At 29.5% G+C, this 18,555-nt stretch overlaps 1 protein-coding gene across 7 annotated transcripts in view; it reads right to left on the bottom strand.

The window, feature by feature from the left end:
* Positions 1-371: 371 nt before the first annotated feature.
* The window catches only part of LOC111619163 (breast cancer metastasis-suppressor 1-like protein), a 28,859-nt gene continuing 10,675 nt past the window's right edge, over positions 372-18,555 (bottom strand). For all 7 annotated transcript variants that reach the window (XM_023360849.1, XM_023360850.1, XM_023360847.1 and 4 more), the window contains 9 exons: positions 13,738-13,828; positions 11,818-11,945; positions 11,636-11,715; positions 11,407-11,503; positions 7,207-7,299; positions 1,330-1,394; positions 1,221-1,251; positions 1,031-1,154; positions 372-941 (listed from right to left, as the gene is read on the bottom strand). In XM_023360849.1, coding sequence (XP_023216617.1) covers positions 818-941; positions 1,031-1,154; positions 1,221-1,251; positions 1,330-1,394; positions 7,207-7,299; positions 11,407-11,503; positions 11,636-11,715; positions 11,818-11,945; positions 13,738-13,828 — 833 coding nt within the window. In that variant the 3' untranslated portion in view covers positions 372-817. The remainder of the gene's footprint in view (positions 942-1,030; positions 1,155-1,220; positions 1,252-1,329; positions 1,395-7,206; positions 7,300-11,406; positions 11,504-11,635; positions 11,716-11,817; positions 11,946-13,737; positions 13,829-18,555) is intronic.

Below are 18,555 nucleotides of genomic sequence, written 5' to 3'. Positions count from 1 at the left end.
TTTTCAATTGCATGTTTCCCTATCCCTATTTACTCTATGTTGAAATGGTCTTGTTTAACGCTGTTTCGCTTAGCGCTTTGTTGTCTAGGAACGCATCCCCTGCGTTAAGCAGGGTCTTACTGTATATGTATATATATATTAGATATATTATATAATTTTTTATTTTAATTATTTACTGTAATAAATATATAATTTATGTAATTATTACAATAAAACAACATACAATGTCAATTTCAAATTATACAATTAAAAATCGCCATTTTAATATCTAATGTTTAAAATTTTTTTTCTGAAATTAATTGTTTAAAATTTAACTGTCAAGTTTAATAAAATTATTATTAAATATAAAATATTACAATTAGAAATAAGGCTGTAATTGTGATAATTGTTTTTATTGTTTGAACTAAAAAATTCACAGAATAAATTCTAAACAGGCACACAAATTTTCCAATATTCCAATTTATTTCAATAATGAAATGGAAAAATATAGTTACTGAAAAGCTTACAAAAATTACTCAACAATGAATTCTCAAAAATAATTATAAATAAAATGAATAATTCTTTTGGATGCCATTTTATTAACTAGCTTCATTTTAATGAAGTATAAAAGTCTTCCAAACAGAAGTTTATGCGAAATGTAAAACAAAATCAGGTTTCAACATTTGAACAGTACAAATTCTTGTTGAATTTCACTTTCTATATTTGATATCAGATTTTGTTTTTATATAAGTAATATGATTTTTGCTTGCTGAGCTGATGAAAATGTTTATATGAAAAATTTGCTCCCCCCTTTGAATATTTACATTTTTTTACATATTTAGTCAGGCGAATGGTGAATGCTATATCGTCCTGTTTGAAAGTCACTAATACATAACCTTAAACAAACTCCATCTTGTTTTTGCAAAACAACTTCACTGGTATTCATCGATATTAGTTGAACCCTAAGATTTTTAATGTTATAAATAAATAAAATTATTTTTTAAATTTAAAAATATAATTAAAGTATATATATAATTTAAAAAATAATTACATAATAGTTTCTGTTTTGTTTTCTAATATAACTGGTTCGCCTTTGTGAAACCATTCTCCTTTGAACAACAATTTTCCATCAGTAAATCTGGCATTGAAACGCTGCTCCACAGGAGCAAATTCATCTGAAAGTTAACATACTTCATAAAATGTTTATCTCTTTATTTATTTAATAAAACTCATCTACTTACAATCACTTTTCTGTTTTGCTGCCTTTAATGCCTATTTAAAAAATAAATAATTGTTCTTTAATAGATGTACAGTACATTCAATTCCTTTTATAAAAGAAATATAATTTACCTTTCTAATTGTTGTCCAATCTTCTAAAATTTCATTTTCATGCAAGAGATATACAATATATGGCCGTACTTAAATTAAGATTAACAACATAATATCTTTATTTATTTATTTATCAATTTAAAATATAAATATATTGTCTTTTCTATTTTGATAATTATTTAACAACTTTTAGACATTGAATTCTACAATCATAGTCATCATTTTTTATGCACTGTATGTATCATATAAGATGATTCCCTCTAGAGCAGTGTTTCTGAACGGGGGCAATATCGCCCCCATGTGGGTGTTTTTCCATGTTGAGGGGGCGATTAGTAATAATTTATATTTTGGGGGGCAAAAAACAATATTCTGGGCGATGTAGTAAAACATTATATTAAGAATAATTAGATATTTTATTCATTATATCGTACAATAATTAAACAAATAACATTATACTAGTTACTAGTATAATGTTATTATAACATTATACTAGTTACTAGTCTATTCAATGTATACAAATTTCGCGTTAGCCTTGTCCCTCGGCATCGGAATTTCGTAGTGAAAGGGGCGATACTATGTAATGGTTTTATTGAAGAGGGTGACAATTCATTAGAGGTTGAGAAACACTGCTCTAGAGTGAACACTTACTTTGTCCAATAAAACTGTAAAACTGATCAACTGCTTCAACATGAAATGAAGAAACCTTCTGTTCATATTATACCAGACATATTATGACTTATTAAATTATTATTATAAATAAATTCGAGGAATCTCCCCCTCAGATTCTGCAATCTGTTGAACCAGGCTGGAGAGCGGGCATTACTGTCCATACCAATGATGAAAGGTAAATGAAAAAAGTGTATTAATTTTGAAAGTTCCAAAAGCTCCACCTCTATATTATCAGAGGGTGCTAGGCAAGTTGAATTTATCAGAAATTTTAAGTCTATACCAGCACAGTTGTTGAGAAGTCGTTCAACAGATGGAGAACCAAGGAGATTGATATTCCTCGATTAAAATTAATTATAGCTGATTTCACTCCTATGTATAAGCAATCAAATAAACCAGAAAATCCAAGAACTTTGTGCGTAGCCCAAGGCTCCTGAATTAATGCCACGTCGATCCCGTGATCCAGCGCATGCTTAATAAAATGGCCAGTAACGGTGGCCGACCAATCTAAGTTAATTTGAATTGTGTTTATTCCCATTACTGCCTAGTATTAGCCCTGCTAACCTCACAGTGAAATTTATAAATTGGGCAGTTTCTATCATGAGCACTGTGGTGGACATCAACACATTCGTCCATGCTTTTTCTAGATTTATTATACCTAATGCAATTTATGCATTTGAAGTGGCCCCGTTCCACTTGGCACTCAGCAGATGAGTGATGTAGAGAGCACTCAGGACAGTGCCTCTCGGATTTGCACTGCCCCTGCAAATGTTTCTATCCCACGCATTTATTGCAGCACCTACAGTAGAGCATCAATTATTTGACTGTTCTAGTCGGCAAATTTTAAATGTCCGCTAGTGATGCAGTGCTACAATATTTGGCTATGTCTTGGCTACTTTAATATTATTTTTGTTAAATTTTTGCGTGGTTTAGCTGGCAACACTAGCTCAAACATGAAAGGGAGGCCAGTATTTAAACAAGACTTAATTTTCTAATTATGAGTGGTTGTTTGTTTTGTGAGCAATAAAATAATTTAAAAATAATTTTTAACGATACAATAGCGATGATTATTATTTTTAAAAAAAATTTTGTTAGGCTTAACATCGATGAAAATTTAATGCAAAGTAAGTTAACGATATACTAATATACTAATTACATGGGATATACTAATATACTATACTAATAATGTATTTTTTTAATTTTTTCAGTTATCCAATTTTTTCAGTTATCTGACCAATCTGAGTCCCCAATTGAGTCAGATAATTGATGCTCTACTGTATAATAAAAATTGTGGACCTTTCGTGAGGACCACCCCATGTACAAAACATCCCCAGACATTTTAATTAGTTTCCTTAACTCAGGGGTAAGAGTAACAACCCAGGACCTCTCACCTCTTTCCTTATGTAGAAAATGTGCTTGATGTGCTGCCGCACATCATTGATTTGGTCAGAGAAATGACTGATAATAAACTCCTTGATATTTTGTTCATCTAGTTCCCATTTGACCCTTGGAGTAATTATTCTTGGGTCCCTCATACTGGGAGTCCTGACTCTGATATCCTCCCTCTTGTTGAGGGAGTCAAAAAGCCTCTTTGCACCCTCTTCATTAGAGCAGTGAACGAGAACCCCATCTTTGATTGGACGGGAGAGTTTAACTCCCACTTTAAGTTGAGTCAAATTGACACTTTCTTTCAAATTTTTTTGGATCTCAAGGCCACTTTTACCCTCATCTTTATTATATATAATCACCACCTTGTTAGGTCGAGAGGATCTCATTTTGAGAACAGAGGCATATGATTTCTTTGCCTATTTTGTGGGGACAATTAGACTTTGAGTCCCCTGATTAGGTACTTGAGAGGTCTGTAATTCCTCTTTTAATTTGATGTAATTATTATGAAGACATCAAACATGTCCTGAGCTTTACTCAGATTTATTTTTAGGCAATCTTTAATTTCTGTTTTTAAATTACAGCTAACATCCATTGCATCTAGTGCAGCCTGGATTACTTCATTGAACAACTCTTTGTTTGGGATGAAACTTGCCATTATTCTAACTTTACTACAATTTAAACAAGATAACCCTGATACTACTACTGTCCAGATTAAATTTCGATTAATTTTATACTAATTCTATATAAATGTTATACTTTATAATAACTTATTCTATATTGTTGATAGCTGTGACACCCAAAAGACAACTTTTAAACAGAAACTCACCAGTGATGAAAGGAACAACCTATCAGCACAAGACCAACAGTGATGAAAGGAACAACCTATTTACTATAAAGGAAATTGCTTTTAGCCCTTGATTTAAACAAATTGATTAAAAACCTACTACTGTGAGGTAGGAATAAGGACTTATCACACCAGTGATAATAAGCACAAACACTCAAAATATCAATGGGATACATTTAATAAAACGAGAATGGGTGTACATTACAAACTATTAAATTAATAATTGACATAAAATAACCAAAATGCATTTCGGACTATCGGAATAGTCCCTCTTCAGTTGGTATACATATGTAAAAAAAGGTGAGATACTTAGAATTATACAAGACAAAGAAACCGTTATAAAAGTATGATTATTGAGTAATAATTGGGTGTAGAGGAACAGGCTTAAGGTGGCTTCATTATGTTAAATGGTAGCTTGACATGAGGGATACTATTATAAACAGTATTAAAAATTAGTGAGATATGATGATTGTTTTACAAAATAAGTTAAATCTACATACCATAACAGTAGTAAGCTGGAGTTTGAAGGTGGTATATAATATTGGTGGTGTTTATAATAGTATCCCTCATGTCAAGCTACCATTTAACATAATGAAGCCACCTTAAGCCTGTTCCTCTACACCCAATTATTACTCAATAATCATACTTTTATAACGGTTTCTTTGTCTTGTATAATTCTAAGTATCTCACCTTTTTTTATATATGTATACCAACTGAAGAGGGACTATTCCGATAGTCCGAAATGCATTTTGGTTATTTTATGTCAATTATTAATTTAATAGTTTGTAATGTACACCCATTCTCGTTTTATTAAATGTATCCCATTGATATTTTGAGTGTTTGTGCTTATTATCACTGATGTGATAAGTCCTTATTCCTACCTCACAGTAGTAGGTTTTTAATCAACCTATTTACTGTCATAACTAGTTTGTGTTTCATGCTCACCTTTTCATTTATACAGAGATATTTCATTTAAGTGTTCAATTCTAAGTGAATAATCCTTTATTACACACCTACATACATACAAGTAAATAAAAAAAACAATTTATTTTTTATTAGGAAAAAAGTGAACTAGGACGTCTTAATTTTAAAAGACATATCAAACCACTTGCTTTTAATAAAAATTTTCAATTATTTTTCAATTTAGTTTTGTTTCTGTGAACATTTCTTATGACAGTTTACAAGTTTCTTAATGCTATCTAAATATACATTTTTGACTTTTTGATAAGCCTCTTATCACTGCTTCTTTGGTATTTAAACCTACAATACAGATGTTTAATCTGCTAGCAACATCAATAGTAGTACTCTGTTATTAAGGTCATTTAACCAAGTTAAATTGATGACAGTTTCCTGGATGTCACTGTCTGTCTGCAATCATTTTCCATGCAAAAACGCCTTTAACTTAGAAAAAATAAAAATATGAAAATGCCAAGTCCAGAATGAGGGGCAAATAATCAATTATTTCCCATCTAAACTTTTGCAGTAATGTTTGCATTTTTCCACAGATGTGCACTTTAATGAAGTAGACTCTCCCTTAACACATTAACACCACAACAGTGGGCCATGGTCCTTTTTTTGAACAAAATAGCACAAAAAATTATGGCTATTTAATATAATTTATCTGCATTGTTAAACATTTTTTTTCTCTCAATTTTTAGGTATGTTAGAAAATTGCAACATGTGGCCTGAATGATATTTTTTTTGTTTTTACTGTCACAACTAGGTGCATAGACAGACACTAGGCATTTCTGACATCAACCTTTATTCAGGAATATCTTGTTGGCTGAAACCCATTTCGTGGCATAAGCACCTCTTCTGTCAGCATTTCTTGTAAGGAGGTGTTAACTGGTATACATCTTGCTTAAAATGACTTATTTACCTGATATTTTTTCTCTGATCACGTTATGCCATTTTGTATTTTTTATGTTCATCAGCTTTTAAATTCAACAAAATTATCACATTAAAGGTTGCATAAATAAACAGATGCATATCCAAGAGAAACAGAATAATTAATGAAATAATATAACTTTTTTTTTACTGTTTATATACACCAAGAGAACATGAAGTTTGTTTCTTGAATATTTTATATTTTAATGATATTGTAGAAAAAACATTAGAAAAGGCAAATTTTGCTCATTTTTCATATTTTATGGGAGAAAAAAATTCCTATTTGTATTCTATCATTAAAAAAATTTGCTGGATCAAGTGCAATTTCTATTCCCATAGGCTGTGCTTTGACTATTTCTGTTATGTTTACACGGCTAGTGTTTTGCTCCAAAATAACACAGCTCAATTTTCAATGTAGTGTATGTTGATTTCTGCAACATACAGCCTGGATGAATTACTGGGTGTGTTGCATATTTACAACACATAGTACTTAATATGTTAGTCACTTTATTCTATGATATGAGTGGATGGTTGCTTTATTATATAATATTTATAATGATATATTTTGATTCAGTTTTTATTTGTGTGTTATTAGGGGTTTCTTTTATTCAAATAATTAAAATAAAATTTAACCTCATTATGCATGTGCAAGTGAGATAAACTATACTCTGTTCATTTGGATGTGACATTTTTTATTTATAAGATTATTTTTCAATTTTCTTTAAAGGAAGTATGGAGAATTTTATAGTTTAAATAGAAATAATAAGAATAGCTATAGTAATTTTTATTCATATTAATCATTTTATTACAGATTATATATGCATTCAGTTATATTCTCAGTGTTTATGCATATTTTTATAGCAAATAAAATTAGCACAAAGCCAAGTATTTTTGTTATTTATACAAAAACAAAAAGTACTTAACTTATGCTATTTATTATTATATTTATACCAAAATCATTTCAATAGCTAATTTCAATTTATTCATTAATATTTATTTCATAGAATCATACAATTTATATCAAATAATTGTAGTTATATATTAATAGACTGAAAATAAATTTATCATTAAAATTAAACTTAAGTTCAAAATAAAATAAGAAAAAAGGATATCTGAAACAGTTACTGGTTTTTTTCTTTTATCTGGATTTAATGGATCTGTTCTCCTTTTATTTTTCTTAGGATTGACTTGTTCATTCCATAAATCTAAAAAACAGTAAATATTAAAAATAAATAAAGTTACTTTAAATCAATATTTTTAAAAATATATTTCTTGATTCAATTCTTAAAAATGTATACTTTTATTAAATTTCCAACGTTTATTTTACATTATAAAACCAAGAAATCATAGAATTTAATAATCTATTAATAATAAATTGATGTACAAAAGACTAAATATTACATAAATGAACAAGGTAATTATGAATAATGCTTTTTTATAAATAGCGTTAATAAAGAGTATATGAGAAAAACTCGAGTTTACTATAATGTCCACAATATTAAACAACATGGATTGGAAAGTTCATAACTCATCTTTTATTCACTGTAAGAACTCTAAGCTAGTTCAGACAGAAATAGGCTAGTCAAAACAGGATGTGGAAAAAAAAAAGTTTATTTCTACATCATGAATTTTATTCTCACTGTCATTTTGCAAAACAAGAATAATAAAATGGCACTCATACAAGAACCATAGAAATCATCATGAAGGAGGCTGATAACACATTGTTTTTTATGCTTACTTTATCCATTTATCAGAATAAAAGTTTCAATATTAATTATAATAATTGTAAGAATATAATAAATAAAAGTTTTTTCATAGCTGCCACGTTTAAATCTCATCTCCAGAAATTTGTCATTTCAATTAATGAGAAATATTTTTTACTAGTGGTAAAGTTCAACATGTTAAATTAGATCACAATTTTGCAAAACAGAAAAATTTGCGAAAAAAGATGTAACCTTCAATGCATAATCATTACTCTTTCAATTTTTTCCCCAGCAATTCACTCTTTAAATAAACTAAGTGTTAAATCATAAGTGTTATATATATAATACATGTTAAAATAAACTCTAAAAAAATTAAATAGAAAATAATTTTAATGTTTTGATTTAACACTTAGTTTATTTAAAGAGTGAATTGCTGGGGAAAAAATTGAAAGAGTAATGATTATGCATTGAAGGTTACATCTTTTTTCGCAAATTTTTCTGTTTTGCAAAATTGTGATCTAATTTAACATGTTGAACTTTACCACTAGTAAAAAATATTTCTCATTAATTGAAATGACAAATTTCTGGAGATGAGATTTAAACGTGGCAGCTATGAAAATATATAATATATATATATATTTTATTATTATTATTTGATATAGATAAAATAGAAATGAAACAATGTAATAACAAAGTTTTTGTCTTTCAGCAGTCAACTTGTTGAAGAAATGTGTACTTGATGGATTGGAATAGTCAGACCATCCAATAGTATATTAAAATTCTGTTTTGTTCCTCCAATTACTGTTTAGAAACATTACATAAAAATATATTTTATGTAACTTTTGAATTAGAACACCATAGTACTTATCAAATGACCAAAAGGTTTGGGCAGTTTTTGCATAAACTGCACTAACTGTTTTGGCTACTGAATTATATTTTAAATTACTTTTAATTTGAAATGTGGATTACATCTGTTTCCATTAGAGTTAAATGTTTAAAATCAGTATATGTTAATAAAACAAAGCATTGTTTTACATTAATCACATTGATTAGCTATGAGCTAAACAAACAATTAGAATAAAAACTTTGTAAAAATTTAAAAATTTTTTATTCTATAATGTAATTTTTTGATTAAGAAAGTAAATTTTAAAAAGATGAATAAAACAGCACTGTAACAAAACCAACAAAACCATTATTACTGTCCAAAATAGGAATCATTTTCATCTCAAACAACTATAAACATGAAACTATTTAATAATATATAACTAATATCAAAATATATGCAGATTATGATGAACTTTTAAATTAAAAAATGAAGTACTTGAAATCCTTGATAAAATATTTGAACTGAGAAAGAAATAATGGCAATATTTCTGGTTTGCTGGTGTGTGATATTTGACTTATTGAAGAATATAGACCATATATAAATGAAACTAATTTTAATTGACTATGTGGAACATTTTTTCATGCTTACTCTTTTATATATAGTAGATACATGAGTAAACACTTTAATATCAAGCAGATTTCTACAATGTACAGTTTAAAACATAAAACATTTCGAACGCCCGGAAAAGCTTGTTGCACGTGACCAACGGAATTACCAAACGTTATAATTTAGAAATTAAAAAGAAAAATTTTCCATTTTCTACTTGAAACACTCTGTACGTTCTAATTTTCAAATTTGTCCTTTTTCGCCTGAGGACGACGATATAATACTCGTCAAAAGTACTTGCGATTTAAGAAAAATTCGTATTAACGCTGAACTCAGTGCTTTTTATCAAGAAGCTATACAATTTTGGCGTGAGTTTTATTTATTTATTTATTTCTAAAACTAATAAACTAAAACTGTAATGACATCATTACTTTAAAGTTCATTAACAAAAAAGCAATGGCAGAAAGTAATGCTGTTGTGTGTAAACAAAATGAAACAGTGCATAGTCAAGCTGGAGCCATTGTTTTAAATGTATACAGGCTACTTATTTTTAGTGGTCAAAATTCACTTTCACTTTACAACAACAAGAATGTAAAAGCAATGAGTTTATAGATTACTAGAATGACAAATATCAAGAAATTTTAGACATCAAAGTTCTTTGAAAAGACATTATATAGATAATAGAGAATTACTGAAAATTTATCAACTTTCAAGATACAAATTCAAGCATGGAATGCCTAATAACATCAATTTTAGCATGGATTGAACATAGAAAATGAACAGGATAAAACTAAAGGCAACATATGCATGTACAGTGGTGCCTCATATAACATACGCCTTGAATAACAGACGCTGCAAATAACGGACTTTCTGTTTGACCGTTACATGACTCGAGCAATGGAGTTGCTGCAAACAACAGACTTTCCGTTTGGCAGTTACGTGAGATGAACAATGGACTTTCTTCGAACAAGTGCGAATGATGTTTCCACTCTTTTGCCATTGCCAATGACAATCTGCTATTTTTAGGATATATTAGTATTATTAGAATGTATTATTAGTATATCTGAAGTAGAAATGTAATGTAATATATGTTGATGATTTAAATAAACATTAAATGTAATGTAATATATGTTGACGATTCAAATAAACGAAATGTAATTGTGTAGATGCCGAGGTGGCGGGACGAAAAGAGGTTGTAAAAAACAAACGGAGCGAGAGTAGCTCGTAGAAGTGTTTAGTGATCTTAATTAATAAAGAATTATTCGTATCATATAATCTGGCAAGTTAAGTCATTTATAATGCATCATGGCTTCTAAAAAAACAGAAAGGTGATTTCAATTGAAACAAAGCAAGAAATCATCAGGAGTGAAAGTTGACAAAAACTTTCTTGTCGAATGGGGAGAGGTTCAGGAGTTTACCAACACTCATTATCCAAACAGAGCTGAGGCCAACAGGATCAATGATCTCTACGATGACACCTTTGTCCGTCATTTCCGACAGGTGTTAAAGAAGAAAGAGAAACAGACCACCTTGGTCATGTTTTTCAAGAAGCCAGCGGGCAAAAAACAAAGGATGGAACAAGAGAAGTTGACCCTGCAAGTTCCGGTAGCCTCTCCTGAATCTGACTCCGATTAAAAAACAATAAAAAAAGACCCGCTGCAATGTGTAAAAAGTCTGTATCTGTATGAATGTGTAAAGAAAGTGTTCTTCCACCTCCTCCTCACAACATCTGACTACCCGGAATAATTGGTGTCTGCTCCATTTTCATTTTTTATGGTACAGTACGGTTATTTTATGCTGTGGAACGAATTATATGTTTTAACATGTATTTCTATGGGAAAATGCGTTTCGTATAACGGACGTTTCACTTAACAGACGTGCATCTGGAACGGATTAAGTACGTTGTACAAGGCACCACTGTATATGTTGTGCATGTATTGGTAGTTTTGGGTAAAGCTACAATGGCAGATGAGTATGTCAGCAGCACAAAAAGACTTCACATTTTCTAAAGACACTGTTAATGACTTTACACAAAGAAATAGATGTTTAATGAGTTTGTGATTGAAATTTAAAACTGACTTATAACTTGCCTCATTGCAAAATCCCAGATTACCTCTTAGGTATGGATATCTATACATTCCTCCAAATTTTCACAAAGTAATAAAATTTAAACAAACCTGAAGTTATGTCAATACTATTTCTATCTTCTTCAAGTCGACGAATCTTTTCTTCTAATTCACATTTTATTGAATCTTTTAATAATGATTTTTCACTCTAAATAAAAAAATTAATAAAAAATCCTAAAAAAATACTTTAAGATAAATTTTGAATTACATTGATATAACTGAATCTTAAGATAATTTATATTAAATTCAAAACTTCAAATGAGATAAAATATTTATCTACCTCAAAATTTTGCTCAGAAGCAAGTTTTTCTGCTTCATGTTTATTCCTAATATTTGTCATTTTTAATTCTTTAAGTATTCCTGTAATGTATTTATTTAATATGTTAAAATGTTGTCAGAATTATCAATTTTAATATTTTAATATATTGTAGTTAGGTTTAAGTAATCCCAAAATACTCATACCTGCTACCTCTGTACGAATTCTCATATTTTCTTGTAATTCTTCTAAAGGCTGTAGATATTCAGGTGCTTGACCTGTTTTAACTTCACCTAATTTTTTATCAATTTGAGTAGATCTTTCTTTGTATAATCTGTATTAAAAATCAAAATATGTAATTTCAAAATATTTCTTAACAACAATTACAAAAGCTAACAAAACCAATTGAAATTAAATTACATGTTGAAATTATTCTGCATATTTTGAATTCTATACTAATTTTATAAATAAATTGCAGAATATGTCTTTATATTACAAGTGAAGTATTAATCACTGAATAATTTTGATAATTATTAAGAATTATTATTAATAATTATTTAGAATTTAAATATGTGATTTAATACCACATATTTAAATTCTAAATAATTTAAGATGTTAAATATGTGGTTTAATACCACATATTTAACATCTGGTTAAATATGTGGTTTAATACCACATATTTAAATTAATAATATTTACAAGAAATTATGCAGCATTAGTAGTATGTATGGAATATATTTAATATTTCTTGTAAATTTTTCATCCTAACAAATTTTCAGTCTCTCCAACACATCTGTTTACTCTTTTGCTTGATAATGATGACCTGGTAATTGACGACACATCATTAACAATCCACTCAACATGTTTAATGCATCACAACAATAAATATCATGGGAAAGACGTGTATATGTCATTGAGTGCACTTACAATATATAGTAGACCCCCTATAACACGGTAGATACGTTCCACATTATAAGAATTTTGCGTTGTAGGAATCCTTAAATACATGAGCCAATCACAGCCTGACACGTGTGCAGTTTAGGGACTACAGCTATTTGAAAGGTTTTCTTCCATAAAATTAATCGATTCTTGACTAATTCAACTCAACATTTCCAAAACACGTGTAATTTTTTGGGAATAATCTGTATAAACTATGCTATAAACAAAAAATTGTAGGATTACTTATCGAGTGTGCACCGTTCAACGACGCCATTGCTTAAGCTTGTTTCGTCGCGAAGCAGCGCACCAAACAGCAACCGCAATTTCTGATAAGTTATTTTTCTGCGAAAAATTTGTTGAACTTTGGAGACATCATTAATAGAAATAACTTTTATGGCCGTTGAGTAAGAAATGTTTCTTTCACAAGAAATGTATAAAACTACAGTGCTGTATTAGACTTACGGTACCTAATTTACATACTGTACAGACGATAGTTAGTAAACTCAACTTACTCGCCTAAACTCTCTGTAGCATGGCTCTGGACGGTGGAAAATATATATATAATTATAAATAAAGTTAAAATAAATTAAGTTAATACTGTACAGACGATAATAATACTGTACGGACGATAGTAAACTCAACTTACCTGTCTAAACTCTCTGTAGCGTGTAAGTAGTTCGGCTGCTTGTCTACTATTGGTCCAGATTCGACCAATCCTGTCGCGACATGAGTAGGTGATGACGTTTTACCACATTTTACGCGTCCCTTTTAGCGTCTTTATATGAATACTGTCACAATTTTTTCACCGCGTTATAGGAACCCACGTTATAGGGGGGTCTACTGTATATATTTAGTTAAATATATTCAGATGATAAATACTTAAAATGTCATTAAACAATTAAAATTTGACTTACTTGATTATTTTATATAATTGGTGAAAAACAGTAAATTGATTATTAGATCATTAGAATGATTCAATTTATGAAAATGCTCATTAATAATGTATACTAATATTAGAATAATAATTTTAAGATAAAAATAACTTTTCCAAAACGTGATTTTATTTTTTCACAGTCATATTTTAAAAATTAGTCAAACATTAAAAGTATTCTATTCTTATATACAATAACAAATGTGTAAATTATTTCATTTATTTAACTCAAGGAAATAAAATTTGATACACTTACTGTTCTTTTAGTATCATAAACTGCTTTTCTAAATCTGCCATGTCCACAATGCATTCTGTTCTTCGCCTTTCACAGTCCTCTTCGTCCATTTCTTTTAATTTATAAAATAAGTTTAAAAAATATTCTTTTATTATTTAAGAATCATCCACATATTTAATAAAGTCACTTTTTTAAAGTTAATTTCTCTCAACTCTGTTCTAATTTTAAAAAATTAAGTTTTTTAAATAATAAAATAGTCATTCAATGATAATTCTCAAATAAATTAAAGACAAAGTTGTCAAAAATACTTATTTTTTAATTCACTTTCATATTCTGGAATACACAATGATCATTCAAACTCTTTTAGGCTACTTCGTCATCTTAACAATTATTAAAAATAATTTCTTTAAAACATGAAAAACTAGAAGCAAATTCAAGAAGCAGTATGGTTCCTGTATGTTGGATGCAAAATAAAACATATCCATTTTGTCTCTATTTCAATTTTGGAAAATAATTTTAACTTTAACCATATATTTTTATGAAAATCCAGGTGCTTGACCGGTTTAAACATCATCTAATTTTTTTTTTTAATCAATTTGAGTGATCTTTCTTTGATTTTTAATACAAATCATAATTTAATTTCAAAATATTTTCTTAACAACAATGACAAAAGTTCACAAAATTAAAATCAACTAAAATCATTATCGATAAATAAAAATAACTATTGATATCAGCCTAGGATTTGAGGTAGGTGTGTCACTTTCCAAATATTAGCAAAATCCAATGAATAGTCAGTAAAGTCATAAAAAAACCTGGCAAAGGCTCTTGCATAGCTTTCATGGCACTCAAAAGAGAGCATTGGAAATCCAATAATTTTCAATTATAGAAACATCAGGTACTGGACTAGTATAACGACGCATAATGCAGGCCTCACTTAAGTCTCTCACTGCAGTACTGCCAGATATGGATGCACCCATCATGATACTGCAGACAGAAGTGGGATTCATCTGAGAAGACTATCACACAATTCATCCCTTTGTGCACACACTGCAGCTGTAGACACCTGTGGTATACAGTCAAAGGTAGTCATAGTAATGGACACTTTGCAAAAATTCCCTGATGTTGATGGCATCAAACAATCTGTGTGAATACTGGATGTTGTGCAACACGCCCAAATTCTTGAGCAAGGTATTTTGCTAGCTAATTCTTTTAAATTAAGATAAATACAGCAGCATAATGGAATATTTCAGTTTTTGATACTATCAGAACAAGCACTCTTCAAGAAAGTACAACAAAATGTAATTTGTTGTCACACTCTATGTAATGAAGTTGGTGGTCACCATTTCATATATTTATTATAAATACACAGAAAAATATCAGTTTCATTCACTGTACTGTATGTACAGTACAGGACCTGATACTCATTATCCCAAAACATACATAAAAAAAGCTGAAAAGATAAATATAGAGCATGATGACAGCTGCCTACTACATAGGCACATCCAAATTTTCTGCAGGCAATAGAGCTGCTAATTTTTGTTTCTGAGAAATTCTGATCCTAGAGTTGCTTCATAAAAAATTATCTCATTGACCTCTACCAGCCTTTAAATTGTCGAACATTAATATCCTGTATATACAGGATGGGGCAAACCATTTGTTTCACCCACACAGGATATTGATGTTCTTGCTCTCACTATAGTAACACAACTAGGGCATAACCAAAATGACAAAATGAAGGTCAAATCCTTGTGTACTAGTGAGAAGTTTGCAATCATTTCTGATTTACAGCATACTGGCCTTCCTCAAAATCCGTTAAATCCTGTCAACTACCAGTTGAAAGAAAGTCTGAAATCCACACTGTACTGAGATCTCTTAATTCTTAACTTTTTCCTGATCTCATTACTAATTGGCATTTTTGGTGTGTTTGCCTTTCAAATGATGTATTCATTTGTCCATCTTTTCATACCACTTACTTGCTTTTCTGACAGAACAATTCTGCAGTGTCTGAAATTCTTACTTTAAACAAGCTTCTTCAATTCTTTGCTCTGACATGTTCCTTGTTCAGTCAGATTTTTGCAAATCCGTTTTGTTCCTTTCCTGATATAGTCAAACCTCAATTTACAAACTTAATTCATTCCTAAAAGTTGTTCAGAAACAGATTTGTTCTCAAACCAAAACAAATTTTTCCCATAAGAAAAAATGTAAAATGGATTCATCCATTTCCGATCCCAAAAACAAAGCCCTCTTTTTTACCTTTTTAGATGTATTTCATTCATAAAAATACCTACAAATACAATATAATATAATACAGTAGACATCCCTATAAAACAGGTTCATATAATTTGGATTTGTATATAATTGCAAAAAAATTGCAACCATATTCATATAAACACGCTAGAAGAGACTCCTATATAACGGTAAAACGTCACTGCCGACTCGTGTCGCGACAGGATTGGTAGAATCTAGACCAATAACAAATATTGCACAAACTGTTAAGTTTAAATGAGCAGCAGCCCTACTAAAAACCATTTATTATTTAATGTCCATAAAAATTATATTTATATTAATGATGTCTCCAAAGTTCAGGAAATTTTTTGGAAACGTGCGTGCCCCCATTCGATGAAAATGAATGACTCCACGATGAAAACAAGCTTAAGCAATGGTGTCATCAAACGGTGCACACTCGGTAAGTAATCCTAAAATTTTTTGTTTATAGCATAGTTTATATGGATTATTCCCAAAAAATTATATGTGTTTTAAAAATGTTGAGTCAAATTAGTCTAGAATCGATTAATTTTATGGAAGAAAACTTTTCAAGCAGCCACAGTCCGTAAACTGCATACGTGCCAGGCTGTGATTGGCTCATGTATTTAAGGACTTGTACATCAATTTCATAAAGAACGGAACGTATCTACCATGTTATGGGGGTCAACTATATTATATTATATATATCTATATCCATTTTATAGTTTATATATATTAAAAGCAAAATATTCCATCAACACTAACCAAAACCATCATTTTACAAAAAAGTGCTATAAATACTCTCAACTCTGCCTGGATGAAATATAACCAAATCAATCAAGACAGACAAGTACTTTATCCACCATTGAAATATTATGTTTCAATTGCTTTGATTTAAGTTTAAATCTTAATTAATGAATTAATTTTGATTTTATTTAAAATTTTATTTTCAGTTTCAGTGTAAATCATCGGGTTCATTCATTTGTGACAAAATCTGCATCTCTCGTTCCAACTTGATAACAGAGAAATGCAAACAGATATCCAGTCACATTTCTGCAGTTCTTGATCTAGATTACTTAGGACTGCAGATTTGATCTTAATTTCTCTAAACTTCCCTGTAATTATTACTCTTGAAGTAGAGACAGGCTATCCAACAATTCTTAGGCACTGCTGTTGCAAATAATCTATAGATTCATATTCATAACACTTGGAAAGCCAATGTTTCTTAGAAATATCTTTATTTAAAAGATGGCCACCTGGCACCTGTAGCCTTCCTAACTTCTAGTTTTCTGATGGCTCTTCCCTGACCAATTTTTCTGTTACTATTACTATTGGATGTAAACACTACTTTTCGTTGGATTTAAATTGTCTGTCTCATTGGATGTCATCATATTTAGACAACATACTCAACATCTTTTCAAAGAGACAACCTTGGCCTACTCATATATAAAGTACTCTTGTACTTCAGCCAAAACTTGACTCATTTGTTTCAAAATGAATAGACTCAGCAAGGTTTCATACTCTGTTGCTTCTGATCCTCTGGTCCACTTGCTGCAATACATAGTATTAATAATTTCAAAAGTGTAATTTTTCCAAAACTGTTTAGTCTCTTCTTTTGAAAACCAAATTTTTGACGGATTTTTCTGTATTCAATTAAAATTTTTATACAAGATACTTTTTGATGTGTCTATAGTTGTCTGCTTATTCTGCTGGTTTCTAAACAATACACTTCATTACATTCATCAAGTGCAATCCAATCAAATGGTATAAAATATACTGATGTCAATATTCTCTGGATCAAAATTTTGAATCAAGTCTTAATTTAATCAACTCTTAATTAGCCACTTCCACGTCTCTATTATTTGCTTAAATTCATCTTTGAGTGAATTTCTCTAGCTCAATCTCTCTTTCAAACTATTTTTAATTTTTCTAATTTGAGCGCTCTCTCTTTTCCTTTCAAGTTCTCACTCTTTCTCTACTCTATCCATAATTATATAATCCAACTGATATTTAACTGCATCATTATTACAATTTTTACTCTTGACATACAAAATGTCTCCAGGGATTCACTTTCTTTGACTGGAATTGATTTTTTGAATCCTCCTTGACCTGGTTGGTAATCATCTTTGTATCCCATTCACTGTCACTAAATATATAAAAGCTGTAATGTCTCAATGCAAAACAATTGCATTTTATCTCTGATGACTTACCTTGTGAGTTTATGTTAAACACAAAAACAACAAAAAATTATAGTAAAACAATAAAAAAAAACTCTTCAGACTGCACATTTCAAACAAAACAGTCAATATCCATAACTTCATCAGACAGTTCAAACAACAAAGAACTTTGCTCCCTTCTTAAGAAAAAAAATGTCTTTTTTTAGAATTTACTTAAAATCCAAAAATAATTTTGGTAAGAAAGGCATTCCCTAAACTCAGTTAGTGGGAAAAAGTGATTTAAAAAATAACAATTATACTTTTTTTGAAATGTTTTTGTTCAAATAAAAATCACTTATTAAAAATTTTTAATGTATTTTCAAAACATCGTGTAAATTCACCTGTAGGACAAATATAACATATAATGATACATTATATA

The sequence above is a fragment of the Centruroides sculpturatus genome, unplaced genomic scaffold (assembly GCF_000671375.1).
Source record: "Centruroides sculpturatus isolate CEXI.00-Female unplaced genomic scaffold, Cexi_2.0 scaffold79, whole genome shotgun sequence".
In the NCBI taxonomy this organism is placed as follows: domain Eukaryota; kingdom Metazoa; phylum Arthropoda; class Arachnida; order Scorpiones; family Buthidae; genus Centruroides; species Centruroides sculpturatus.
Note: the sequence above shows the minus strand (reverse complement) of the source record. Positions and strands in the feature narration are given on the sequence as shown.